This window comes from Schistocerca gregaria, chromosome 9 (genome assembly GCF_023897955.1).
Source record: "Schistocerca gregaria isolate iqSchGreg1 chromosome 9, iqSchGreg1.2, whole genome shotgun sequence".
Lineage (NCBI taxonomy): Eukaryota > Metazoa > Arthropoda > Insecta > Orthoptera > Acrididae > Schistocerca > Schistocerca gregaria.
Window position 1 is genome coordinate 162,577,654 of NC_064928.1, and position 14,769 is coordinate 162,592,422.

Here is a 14,769-nt window from a genome sequence, read left to right on the forward strand (position 1 = left end):
TTTACACAGTGTGTAAATGTGTCTATATTGTATGTGTCTATATTGTATTCACCAAATTTCTTAAAAAGAAAAACAGACATTACCAAGTATGCCCCTTTCAGTTACAATGACAAGTTTAAATGTTACAGCCACAGCACCACAAGATTGGATCCCACCTGGAGGACTTGTGAGCACATCTTGCAGTGAGGAAAATACATAAGCAAAGCAGAGGCAAAGGGAGAATCACTGTCATAATGTTGTGAACTGTATATGAGAAATACTCTGAGATGAGCAAAGAATGGAAAATACAAGATGGAATAGTGACAGTATTACGAAAAGGATACAGTGCTGAGCAACATATAGTGAAGATGAGTTGCAGATAGACACAACAAAAAGAATGTCAAACAAGTAATCTTTCAGCCAGAAGACCTTGTGAATTAGATAACATATACACACACTCAAACAAACACAACTCACAAACACATGACCATTGTCCCTGGCTGCTGAGGCCAGGCTGCACAGTTCTTAATTCTCTCATTTTCCACTCCTCCCACCCCCCTACTCCCCCTACACTCTCCCTGACCTCTGTGTAACCTCCTGATTGCACCTAGCTACTCTATCCACTCTCCATATTGTTCCTGTATGCTATTGCAAGAGTTTTAATCTGTCAGGAAGTTTCATATCAGCACACACTCCGCTGCAGAGTGAAAGTCTCATTCTGGATACATCCCCCAGGCTGTGGCTGAGCCATGTCTCCACAATATCCTTTCTTTCAGGAGTGCTAGTTCTGCATGGTTCGCAGGAGAGCTTCTGTAAAGTTTGGAAGGTAGGAGACGGAGTACTGGCAGAAGTAAAGCTGTGAGGACGGGGCGTGAGTCGAGCTTGCGTAGCTCAGTTGGTAGAGCACTTGCCCGCGAAAGGCAAAAGTCCTGAGTTTGAGTCTCGGTCCGGCATACAGTTTTAATCTGCCAGTAAGTTTCATATCAGCACGCACTCTGCTGCAGAGTGAAAGTCTCATTCTGGAAAGTGCAGATTGTTACAGCCTGATGCGTGGCTCTATCTTGGAAATGGCTGGTCTTCTGTTTGTGTACTGCCATTGTAAATATCTATGGAAAGTAGCTGAAGGATGGTGAAATGTGAGTATGTGACAAGGTTTTGGACATCCGTGCCTCATTACAGAATGCAGAGGTAGATGCTTGGCGACTTGGTAAAGTAGGATAGGCAGCAGTTTGTAGTAGATTAAAGACCAAAATACAATACTAGTTCAGGCGCAACTGTTTTGTAACACACTGTTTAATAGACAATGTTGAAAATGGGACTTCTCAGCAGACAAACCCTACAAGTTACTGTTGATGTGATGACATAATCAATTATGGCAGCAATGGGCACAGGATCATTGAAATTGGACCCAGAATCATAGGAAATGCGAGGGGTACTCAAAAATTTCCCAAAGTTTTATTGTAACCATTTTGTTGCCCCTCATATTAGTCTGATCTAACTAATTATTCTTACCAGCTCTGCAATAATATGTTTAATGCTTTTTGTTTATTTGCAGTTAAGAATGTATGATGATTTCTTAGCATGATGTTGCAGTTTGAGCAAAGAGTGAACATCAAATTAATGTACAGATTGGAGAAATCTGCTGCAGAGACTTTGTTAGCATTGCAGACAGTTTACAGGATTCTGCATTAAAGAAAACAGCCATTTACAAGTGGCTTCCAAGATTTTGGGATGGAGAGGAATCACTGGAAGAGAAGCACCACATGGGTAGAGCGACAGCCTTCAGAAACAAATAATTGGTGAAGCAAGTGCAACAGTTAATCAGATCAGACTGATGACTATTAATAGAATTTGGCAAAAGAAGTCCAGAGCTCTCATGAATCCATTAATGCCATCCTATCATATTATTTGGAGATGAAATGTCTTAGTTCAAACTTTGTCCCATGGAAGCTCACTCCAGATAAAAAGGGAAATTCTTTTATTGGATGTGGCCAAATGTTTTGAAAAAATCATTCTGACATTTCTTAAGACAATCATCAATGGTGATGAGCCCTGGGTCTTTGCACACAAGCCAGAGCCCAAAGAATTTCACACAATGTAATTTTCTCAACCAAAGAAAGTACACCATATCAAATCCAAAACAAAAGTGACACTCATTGCAGTTTTTGACAGTGAAGGTGTTGTGTATTCTGAATTTGTACCAGCTGGAAAATCTCTTAACAACCCTTTCCACGTGCCAGTTTTGAAATCACTGAGAGAGACAATCGACTGAAAATGTTCCATGAAATGGCAAGGAGGATGGATACTACATCATGGCACTGTTTTTGGCCTCAAAGGTAACCATTTTGCCACCACAGAAGACATCAAAACCAACAAAACAGCTGAACTTTGGAAAACATGAAAACAGGACTTCCATCATTGTTTCCAGCAGTGCCAAGAGTGGTGGAACAAGTCTTTGTGTGATGAAGGAGCCTACTTTCAAGGGAATTAAGTAAATATGTACCTTTATTGTGGCAGTAAATGCACTACTGGACTTTAAAATTGCTACACCACAAAAATGACGTGCTACAGATGCGAAATTTAACCAACAGGAAGAAGATGCTGAGATATGCAAATGATTAGCATTTCAGAGCATTCACACAAGGTTGGCGCCAGTGGCGACACCAACAACGTGCTGACAAGAGGAAAGTTTTCAACCGATGTCTCATACACAAACAGCAGTTAACCGGCATTGCCTGGTGAAATGTTGTGATGCCTTGTGTAAGGAGGAAAAATGCATACCATCACATTTCCAACTTTGATAATGGTTGGATTGTAGCCTATCATGATTGTGGTTTATCATAACGCAACATTGCTGCTTGCGTCAGTTGAGATCCAAAGACCGTTAGCAGAATATGGAATCGGTGGATTCAGGAGGGTAATGTGGAATGAGGTACTGAATTGCAACGGCCTCGTATCACTAGCAGTCAAGATGACAGGCATCTTATCTGCATGTCTGTAATGGATCATGCAGCCATGTCTCAATCCCTGAGTCAACAGATGGGGACATTTGCAAGACAACAACCACCTGCATGAACAGTTTGATGCCCTTTGCAGCAACATGGCCTATCAGCTTGTAGACCATGGCTGCGGTTACTCTTGATGCTGCATCACAGACAGGAGCACCTGCAATGGTGTACTCAATGACGAACCTGGGTCCATGAACGGCAAAATATCATTTTTTCGGATGAATCCAGGTTCTGTTTACAGCATCAGGATGGTTGCATCCGTGTTTGGCGACATTGCAGAGAATGCATATTGGAAGCGTGTATTCATCATCACCATACTGGCGTATCATCCAGCGTGATGGTATGGGGTGCCATTGCTTACACATCTCAGTCGTCTCTTGTTTGCACTGACAGCACTTTGAACAGTGGGCATTACATTCAGATGTGTTACGACCCATGGCTCTACCCTCCATTCGATCCCTGCGAAACCCTACATTTCAGCAGGATAATGCATGACTACATATTGCAGGTCCTGTACAGGCCTTTCTGGATACAGAAAATGTTTGACTGCTACATTGGTCAGCACATTCTCCAGCTCTCTGACCAACTGAAAACGTCTGGTCAATTGTGTGCGAGCAACTGGCCAGTCACAATACGCCAGTCACTACTCATGATGAACTGTGGTATCGTGTTGAAGCAGCTGTGGGGCAGTGTTGGGCAGCTGTACCTGTACACGCCATCCAATCTCTGTTTGACTCAATGCCCAGGCATATCAAGGCCGATATTACAGCCAGAGGTGGTTGTTCTGGGTACTTATTTCTCAGGATCTATGCACCCAAATTGCGTGAAAATGTAATCACATGTCAGTTGTAGTATAATATATTTTTCCAATGATTACCCGTTTATCATCTGCATTTCTTCTTGGTGTAGCATTTTTAATTGCCAGTAGTGTAGTTACAACAAAATTCTGGAAACTTTCTGACTGCCCCATTGTATGTCACCTGGTTGGATGAATTGTGTTTCTTAGCACACTAGGTTGATAGTCTGTTCCTGATGTGCCATTATCAAGGCAGGTAGTGCTGAAAACATGTACTGTGTTATGAAAATAGGCTGGTGGAGACAGTATCATGCAGTGGGGACTTCCAAATGGGTTGCCATGGGACCTGTGATAGTAACTGGAGTCACCATGGTAGCTGTGAACTGTGTGAACATTATTGCAGGCCACATGCAATACCTTTGTGCTTGGTTTCTTTCCTGATGGCAATGACACATTTCATCATAGGTTGTTTACAGATGATATTGTTATTTATCATCTAGTAAAGTCATCAGGAAATTAAAAGCAATTGCAAAACTCTTTAGATTAGATATCTGCATGGTGCAAAAATTGGCAACTGACTCTAAATAATAAAAAGGGTGAGGTCACCTCATGAGTGCTAAAAGGAATCCATCAAATTTCAGTCATGTGGTAAATTAATCAAATAGATGTAGAGGTAAATCTCTCTGCCCACAAGTCGTGAGGCCATAATTAATGGAAGATGCATGACCTGCAAACAGACAATCAGTGTCACATACATCCATAACTCTACCTACGTCTTTTCCACTCAATGTCACATAGAATTGCTACAGTTTCACTTTTCAGTGGTGGAAAACCAGACTATCAAGCAGGTTGTTACAATGTTTTGGCATCTCTATCAGTGCAAATATAAAATGTAGCAAAGGGAAGAAAAGCAAAGTAATGGATGGGGAATCATGACAACTAGATGCACACTTACATCTACATCTATATAGATACTCCACAAGTCACCACACGGTGCATGACAAAGGGTACCCTGTAGCATTTCTAGTTATTTTTCTGTTCCTCATTTCTTATCTCCATGGTCCTTATGTGTAATGTATGTTCGCGGCAGTACAGTCGTTTGGAAATCAGCTTCAAATGCTGGTTCTCTAAATTTTATCAATAGAGTTCCTGAAAAAGAATGCTGCCCTTCCTTTAGGGATTCCCATTTGAGTTCCCAAAGTAGCTCAGTAACACTCACATACTGTTCAGACCTATCACTAACAAATTTATTAGCCCACCTCTGTCCTACTTCAGTCTGACCTGGTACAGATCCCAAACACTTGAGTAGCATTCTATATACAGGCACAAAAAAAAAACAAACAAACAATATCTGAACCAGTCTCGAATGCCCACTGGTGCTGACTTGCTGCTGTGTCATCCTCAGCCCTCAGGTATTACCAGATACAGATACAGAAGTACATGTGGTCAGCACACCACTCTCCCAGCTGTTGTCAGTTTTTGTGACTGGTGCTGCTACTTCTCACTCAAGTGGCTCCTCAATTGAACAGATGGACTACACTTTCCTAAAATTCTCCCCATTTCCTTCCCTACCATAGTCCTCACATCCTCATTCCACTGCATATCATTTTCCAACTTTATTCCCAGATATTTATATGATGTGACTGTGCCAAAAAGTACACTATTAGTGCTGTATCTGAATGTTACAAGTTTTTTTCTTGCACATCTGCATTAACTTACATTTTCCCACATTTAGTGCTACATAAAAATGTTTGCTGGACTGGCAATTGCACCCCAGTTTACCACTTCTCATGAGCACCTGCCTTAACCATTTCAGCCATTTGAACACAGTCTCTGACCAACTCAAATTTCCAACTTACAATTTGCTTCAATGCAGCATCCCTCATCCACTAAACTCTCTACCCACAAACTTTGATTCTTGTAGGGGTTCAGCAACATTTGTGCATTTGCACTGAAACAAATGCCAGGAAGACATTAGCCTATTTTTCAAAATTTGTATATTTGAGTATTTGAGTGGTGTCTGTTCCATCGGACAGTGGCTAGCCATCACAATTTCCCCACCCATCTTCACCCTTTCCTAACCTTCCCTATATTTAATGTTTACATGTATGTGCCAGCCATGTCGTCACAGATGCTGTTTGTTCTGTTGGAAATGTCTGGCAGAACATAAATCATTCAGATATATAAATTTTGAAAAAGAAAAGGGTAATTGCTCTCTGAAATTTGTGTCAGCACAAATGTACAAATGTCATCCAAAATCCTATGAGAATCAAGTAGGGAGTTTAATGGGTGAGGGATGCTGCACTGCAGCATGCAATGACTTGAAAATTTGAGTCAGTCAAGGACCGTGTCCAGATGGTCAAAGTGGTTAAGGCAACTGTTCATGAGAAGCGGCAAATCCAGATTGGAGTCCCAGTGTGGCACATATTTTCAACTTTTGCCACTGTATTACCAAAATGTCCTGTTTGACTGGCTGTCATGATTTCCCACTCATTCTTTTTCTTTGTTTCACTTCACATTTACATGTATGTACCAGTTGCACTATTACAAGTGATGCTGTTCTGTCAGGCATATTTAACAGGACACCAGTCACATGTACACATCCGTCTCCCATTGTTTATAACTAAATTAAATCCTAAGAATTTGATGGAGTCAGTTTGCCTTGGCTATCATTAGTAATCTTAACTGGGTCACATTTTGACTGTTTGTTTGTGAACTGCAGCATCATCTGGGTTACATGTATATTCATATTCAACTCATCTCATTGAGATGAGATTTCTAAACTACTGAGAGTACTGATAATAAGGTCACAAGGCTTTTCTGCGTCCTTATTTGCAACTAACACACATCATCAGCAAACAGAGCTGATTGGAAGCTGATACTTACTATTAAATCATTCACACTGAACAGAAAGAGGAATGGGTCTAGTATGGAACCTAGTGAGATACACTGCAATACTTTTTTCAGTCATATCAGGGCTTAATTTTTGTCAGAATGTGCTGGAATGCCTTTCTGGCTCATCCCAGAAAATTTTTCTTTAATTTACTGGAACAAGTCAGCTCTGAAGATTTGAAATAGTATATATGTGTTAAATCACAACATAACAATAATTTCCCACTGTGCCAGCATCAGTGACATGACAATGGGTAACCAATTTACTCCATGAAGTTTCAAGATAGTAGCGAGATAACTTAACTTCCTGCCACAATATTTCAGCCATCTTTAGGCGAGTATTTTGCACTGGAGGCTGCTAGTTCATATTGCTACCTTTGTACAAAAACAGGCACAAAGATGCATGTGCAGAAGCAGCTGCTACATGAGTGACCTCTGTCGAGTTATGCACCCTCTTCAAATATTGCTCCAACTGTGGCATGCAGGTGTATGCATAATGTGATACTACATGTGCACTCTCTGACAAAATGTCCACTCATAGAGTTAAAATTCAGATGTCAAAATTAATAAAAGCAAATGTCATTAGATAAGCCTTTGGTCACAAAATGTCTACTTTCTGATGGAAGTAAAGATATCAGTGGGTCTCATGCCTTAGTTGAAAGCCACCATCATGATTAATAAGATTTTGCATTGAACATCTCTCCACTGATTCCGTAATAACTGAATCCCAGAAGGATGTTGTTGAGGACATGATTTTCATGACAGAGTGATTCGTGGAATATCCAGTGCAGATATAATGATCCATTATGGCTGACTTACTAGGCTGTGGAAAGCTAGTGTGGTGATCATCTTCAAGCATCTTTCATGCACTGTGCACATTGTCTGACCAATGTGGGCTTTGCCACACTGACAGGGTATTCTGTAGATTCCAGCCTTCCACAATCCCAGATTGTTCTTTGCTGAACTGAGAGGAGCACAAGTCTTTGTAGGTGGCTGAAAGATAACTTTGACATAATGTTGCCTTAAGATTCTGCCTAATTTTAATTAAATATTGCCAGCATGCAGGAGGAAGGCCTTGGGCTTAAAATGCTTCATCTCCTCTTTCTCTTGTGTGTGATTGTGTGTGTGTGTGTGTGTGTGTGTGTGTGTGTGTGTGTTTTTAGAAATGAACCATGTAATTAACATTTTGTGAAAATGTATGTTCATATTAAAATGTGTTGAAGATGTGCATAGGGATGTTCATGGTCAAATGTTTTGATTATTTGTGGTAATCAATATGAACTTCCAAACAAATCCTGTTTCTTACACATCTTAATGAGTAGCAGACAAATTACATTTAAAGCATTTATTAAACATCTAATTCTGTGTTTTAAGTCACATCATGTTTTGTTTTTCCTAACTCTTTGGGAAGTCAGAATTGTACATGAACAGTATGGTCCAGGACTATATTCATCTTCATTTGTCACTAAATGCTTTATTAATTAATTCTAAACACAGATTCACTGGTCAGGTACAATACAACTGTTTCATTGTTGTGGCTGGCATCAGTTGAGAGCAAGGCATCACTGTCATGAATACTACTGGCTTGTGCCTATATACACTGACATATAAAAACATTGTAACACTAGGAAGGAATTGTGCGACATTAATGAACGTTAGTAAACATGTTTCTACAATTGCAAAATGATGTGTATTCAAATCACACGCCAGTCACATCAGAGTGGCTGTTTCTTCCACAAAACTGCAAAAAGACTTGGTAGGAATGTAGCCACTGTACATTATTGCTGGTAATCTACATCTACATTTATACTCTGCAAGCCACCCAACAGTGTTACAAGAACATATAGTCAGAAGAAGACCTGGCTCCAGTTGGCCACATGACACTACGAAGAGGAAAGACTGTCATGTTGCATGTGCCTCTGGTGCATCATACTGCATCTGCAGCAGCAATGTGCACAGCAGTTTACACCACAGCTACACAATGAACCATTACAAATTGGTACTTCAAGGACAGCTCCATGCCAGACAAAACATTCTGCTGATCCCAAACTGCCGCCATTTTAGTGGTGTCAAGCAAGAGCTCATTGGAGCTCATTGCAGGGCAGGGTGGAGGTCTGTTGTGTTTTCTGATGAAAGCTGAGTCTTCCTTGGTGCTAGTGAGGGCTTGCAACAAACATGCCTGCATGCTAGACACACTGGACCTACACCTGGTGTTATGGTCTGCAGTGCAACTTTGTATGACAGCAGGAGGACTCTCACAGTTATCCTACACACCGTGACTACTAACTTGTATGTCAATCTGGTGATTCGGCTATTCGGCTTGTTGTGCAGCCATTCATAAAAAGTATTCCAGTGGATGTCTTCCAACAGGATAACATGTGCTCACATACTGCTGTTGTGACCCAACATGCTCTACAGTGTGTTGACATATTGCCTTGGCCTGTTCAATCACCAGGTATGTCAATTGAGCACATTGGGGTCATCATCAGACGACAACTCCAGCATCATCCACAAACAGCATTAACCATCCCTGTACTGGCCAACAAGAGCATTTTTGCATGCTTGCATTCAACATTCTGCTGGTTACACCAGTTATTAATGTACCAGCATTCCCCATTTTCAATGGCTTATTTCACACATTAACCTGTGATCTTACAGTTTTAATCACTTAAATATGTTACCTAGAAAAATGTATTTCTGATATTTCACAACTCTACATCAATTATTTTTTGAGGCTGTACTTTTTTTTTTCATCAATGTGTATGAGCAGAACTAGGGAGCAAAGTGCCACTGTTACAGTGGTAGATGGTGGCACCTGTTCTTTATATTAAATCTGGTAGTTCTATTGTTTGGATTACAATAAATTATGTTTTGTAAAGCTGAATTTCAGAAGAAAAAAAATATTTCTCACTGTATGTTTTAATCACAAGTTTTCAAAAACTGAAACTTGTGATGGGAGTAGGGGCACTGTAAAGTTGAAGAGGAGCATTCTGGCATCTAACATTTCAGAAATTAAGTACTCAGACTAATTATTTTTTCCAATTTAAAGTGACAATTATTCTTTGTTTTCTGTCCCATAAGGAGGATTTAAGCTATTGTAGAGCACCATCCCTAATTTGCCATATTTATTTACTCTTCATAGACCAATACCACACGACTGCAGGCATCATGGTGTGGGCATTGACTATACCACGATTATCATTCCATCCTGGATTTTCTGGTGTTTCTGTTCTACTTTTCTACTTTGTGTAGGTGCCATTCATGTACTCCAGAAATTTTTATGCCCTTGCTGATCCACTGCAATTAATTTTTCACTTAATTGCAGAAGGTTCTAGGTGAAAACATATCACTGAAGACATCTAGAATGTTGTTAAAGAATTTTTCAAATTTTTTATTACTTCAGATACTGTCACCAAAAATGCTGTTCTAACATATTTGGCATATAAATACAAATAAAATAAGTTTTCTTTACCAAAGGTCTCTTTCATGTCAGTTTTTCTAACTGAAATGTTCCTACAAATTTTACTACAGTTTAACTAATAATGCAAAACATCCTGAGTTCCTAAATTGAAACAAAATTTACATACTCAGTTAGTTAAAATATTATCAATACAGGTGCCAACTGAATGTTTTCTCTGGAAGGCTTAGAGATATTTAGATTAAAACAAAACATCACCCTCTGTTACAGATTAATTCTGAAAATCACTTCATTGATGCTTCTTTCACATACGGGCCTAACCAGGAGCGAGCATATAACTTAAGAAAATTTGAAGGTGGGAAGCTCAGTGAACAAGTCCTTCCTGACGGCAGAAAGGTGTTGCCTCAAGTGCCTAACTCAATGGTATCTTGCAGCCTGCCATCAAATAGGACATGCTTCATTGCAGGTAAAATTTTATGTATCATTTATTTTTATAGGGCATTTTTGTATATGAACAAGTGTTATTCAGTGATATTTCTGCCTGTGGGAAGAACTGTTTTGCTATGACTGTGAGGAGGTACACATAAAAAACAGAATTATTTTGAAAAGATATATATATTATTCAAAACAATTTCATCCCATTCAAACTACTCTGCATTACAACTAATACATTTGTCCCACTGATGTTTCCACAGTTCATATTTGGAAATGGCTGACAGCACCTCCCTCATTTTTTTCTTGAATTTTTCAGTGTTATCAAATCAGTGTCTTTTCATGTCCATTTCCTTGTGTGGAAATAAGGAAAAGGTGTTTGGAGCCAGGTCAGGTGAGTAAGGTGTGTGGGGTGCTATAACCATGCCATTTTTAGCCAAAAACTATCTAACAGAGATGACTGTGTGCGCAGGTGCAGTGTCATGGTAGAAAACCAGTCTCCTGTCTGCCATAAATTGAGTCTTTTTTTATAAACACGGTTGCAAAATCTTTTTAAAACTTTCAAATAAAAGGTTGACTGTCAGTCTGACCTGCAAGAACAAACTCGCAATGAACTGTGTGCCCTTGGCATAAAAAAGCAAATCAGCATGGCTTTGATGTTTGATCTGACTTGATGAATTTTTTTGGATGGGGTGATGATGACATCTTCTATTGGCTTGACTGTTGCTTTGTTTCTGGGTCATAGCCATAGTACCATGACTCATCACCAGTAATGACCTGTGATGGAAAATCTGGATCAGATACAAGTCGTTGTTTCAAAGCACATGTTTCAACCCAATGTTCCTTTTGACTGTCAGTCATAACCTGAGGAACAAATTTGGCAGCAGCCCATTTTGTTCCAGCAGCTCCAAGAGAACTCACTAATCTCTGAAAGTTCATCAATTGTCTGTCGACATCTGTGAGCACAAGCTCTCGAATTTTTCCAATTTTTTCATTGATTCTGGCAGTTGATGGATTCCAGTATAAGGTCTGTTATCAATCAACATGTCCCCATTTTTAAAATGAGCAAACTACAGGGTGACACAGAGTAATGGGAATGTTTGAAATGAGTAGTGGCAGCCATGGACAGGTGGCAGCACTATGGGTTCATGACAGTTAGCGAGTAAACAGTCCGCCATTTCAGTAATCATGGATTAGTGAAGCAGACAATAGCATGCACAAGCCATAAAAATGTTTTATAAAAACAATGATAATTTGGTAGCAGCGCAGAGGGAGTTTTGATGTTTTTATAATTCCATCAAAACACATGATAAAATGTTAGATTGATAACTTTGAAGAGACTGGATCTGCCCTCAAGAAGAAACAAACATGACGACCAAGAAGTGTGCATTTTCTAGTGAACATTGATGTTGTACGCGAGTCTGTCTTATGGAGCCCATGGTGTTTAATTTGTTAACTAGTGGCAGCGGTTGGAATGTCCCGGGAAAGTGTTCACAGAATTCTCCATCTTGATTTACTATTTCATCCATACAAACTACAGATGGTGCAACAATTAAAAGACATCAGTTACTGGTTACAATTAGGATTCTGTCAAAAAATATAACAAAAATAAACAAAGACAATGTATTTTTAAACAAGTTGTGGATGTCAGATGAAGCACATTTTCATCTCACAGGTTATATGAATAAACAGAACTACCATTACTGGGCAAACACAAATCCTAATGACGTTCATGAGCGTCCTTTACATGCTAGTAAAGTGACAGTATGGTGTGGTGTTTCATCACATGGGATTATTGGACTTTCTTGTAAATGAACGGGGAAACACATTAACTGTCAATGCCAATCATTATGTGGAGATGTTATGAACTTTCATTACACCTGCATTGAACAACTTTCCAAATGTCCAATAAGCCTGGTTTCAATAGGACAGAGAGACATCACATACTACACAGCAGTCAATGGCATATGTTTGAGAATTGTTTGGCAACCATGTGATCTCACAATTCAGTAACATCCCCTGGCGCCCTAGATCACCAGATTTTTTCTTGTGGGGCTACCTCAAGAGCAAAGTCTACATGACTCGAACAAGAACCCTAGATGAATTGAGAATTCGGGATGCAATTCACAGTATCAAAGCTGATATATTGCAGCAGTCATTGATGAATCTCAACAGCAGATTTCATGAATGTATTTGTAAAGAAGGATACCATCTAAAGGACATAATTTTCTTAAAAAATAATAAATGCCATCAATTTTTAGTTAATGGCAAAGTTGTAAGATTTCAATTACTATGAATGCAATTTCTTTTCTTCATCACTTTTAGTTTTGTTGGACTGTGGAAATGTTTCCATTTTTCTGTGTCACCCTGTACTTGCACATTTGAGTTTTTCCCATAGCATCATCTTGGTAAGCTGTTATCAACATTAAAATAGTTTCACCAGCACTGAGTAGGAAACATAATTTCACAGCTGCATGTTGTTCACTTAAACCTGCCATCATAAAAAACGAAACAAGAACAAAACACTGCTAACAAAAACTGACACTGCAGATGAGAAGAACAAGCCAGGTTGATAACACAGGTGTCACTGAACTGGCAATGAGCTGCACTATACACCCCTAGCGGCAGAAATGCATACTACACAAGCTCCACCCAAAGCAATGTTTTTTTCCCCTCCTCATACACAATTTCTTGGTGATATAGGAGCAAATCAAGGACAAGAAATTAAAAAATATCATTGTATTAAAAACTTAAGTTTAGCACATGTATTCTGTACTTTCTATGTTGCTGCTATGAACATATAAATATTTGAATTAAATGTGAGTTGGTTTCATGCCTACATTTGGCATAGTATACCAAATATGACTCTCAGAATGTGCAATTACCTTTTGTGGATACTTCAGTCTTGTACCATAGAGCTCACTGGAATAAATGAATATGGACACAGAACAATTTTACAAGAAACTAGAACAAACCAATCTCATTATGTAGTTTAAAATTGCTTTTAGCTTTCCAGTGTCACAGTTAAAATATGGCATGAAATGTTATGTATTCAGGTGATGCCCGTGTGAACCAGAACACCCAGCTGACGATACTGCAAAATTTGTATTTACGAGAACACAACAGGGTGGCTAACAAGTTATCTTCCATGAACCCACACTGGGACGATGAGAAAACATACCAAGAGGCTCGCAGGATCGTTATTGCAGAACACCAACACATAACCTATACGGAATTTGTCTCACAGCTTGTGGGTAAGTACTCTCAAAAAGGTATTATAAAAATTTATTTATTGTTCTTTCAGATTTGAAACTGAGACTTCTGAGCCTCTATTCATTTGTGGATCGAGTTCCCTAAAATCAATCACGAAGGAGGGCTGACCGCGATGTGAAAAGAGTCAATTTATACATTAACCATCAGAAGTAGCCACTGCAAACTACTTCTGTGAAGTATATTGGTGATTAATTACAACTAGTGCTATTCTACTCATACTAATAGTGCATTATAGACAGGGTGTTTGTTTTGACTTGAAACAACTAATATGTCTTGAAAATATACACTATATGGAATCATGTTCTAGGTGAAAAAATTAAAATTAATAAATGGGACACCTTGGCTGTGGTACAACTGGCCACCTCCTAACCAAACCCCCCACCCCCCACCCCTGCATGGCTAGGGTCAACTTTGTATTCTCAAATGGGAACCCCCATTTTTATTGCTAATTTAGAATCTGCATCAAAAAATACAGATGGTTTATTCAAGGCATTGTTTCCCATTTTTGGCAGATGGTGTCACTCTAATTGACAAATATCAAGTCGCCTGGTTTTGTGCATTTGATTCTAAACTTCTTTTATGATGCAAATGTGAACCTTTGTGTTCGAATAGTTGATATAAATAGTTGTTATTAATACAAAATCAAATAGCGGTACTGCAGGAGTAGGTTTAATAATGAATAAAAAAAATTGGAGTTCGGGTAAGCTACTACAAGCAACATAGTGAACGCATTATTGTGGCCAAGATAGACACAAAGCCCACGCCTACAACACTAGTACAAGTTTATATGCCAACTAGCTCTGCAGATGACAAAGAAATTGATGAAATGTATGATGAGATAAGAGAAATTATTCAGGTAGTGAAGGGAGACGAAAATTTAATAGTCATGGGTGATTGGAATTCGAGAGTAGGAAAAGGGAGAGAAGGAAACATAGTAGGTGAATATGAATTGGGGCTAAGGAATGAAAGAG

General features: G+C 39.2%; 1 protein-coding gene across 3 annotated transcripts in view; it reads left to right on the forward strand.

The window, feature by feature from the left end:
• Window positions 1-14,769, forward strand: part of LOC126292143 (peroxidase-like) — a 221,567-nt gene that overhangs the window by 160,875 nt on the left and 45,923 nt on the right. For all 3 annotated transcript variants that reach the window (XM_049985980.1, XM_049985981.1, XM_049985982.1), the window contains exons 7-8: window positions 10,364-10,559; window positions 13,582-13,779. In XM_049985980.1, coding sequence (XP_049841937.1) covers window positions 10,364-10,559; window positions 13,582-13,779 — 394 coding nt within the window. The remainder of the gene's footprint in view (window positions 1-10,363; window positions 10,560-13,581; window positions 13,780-14,769) is intronic.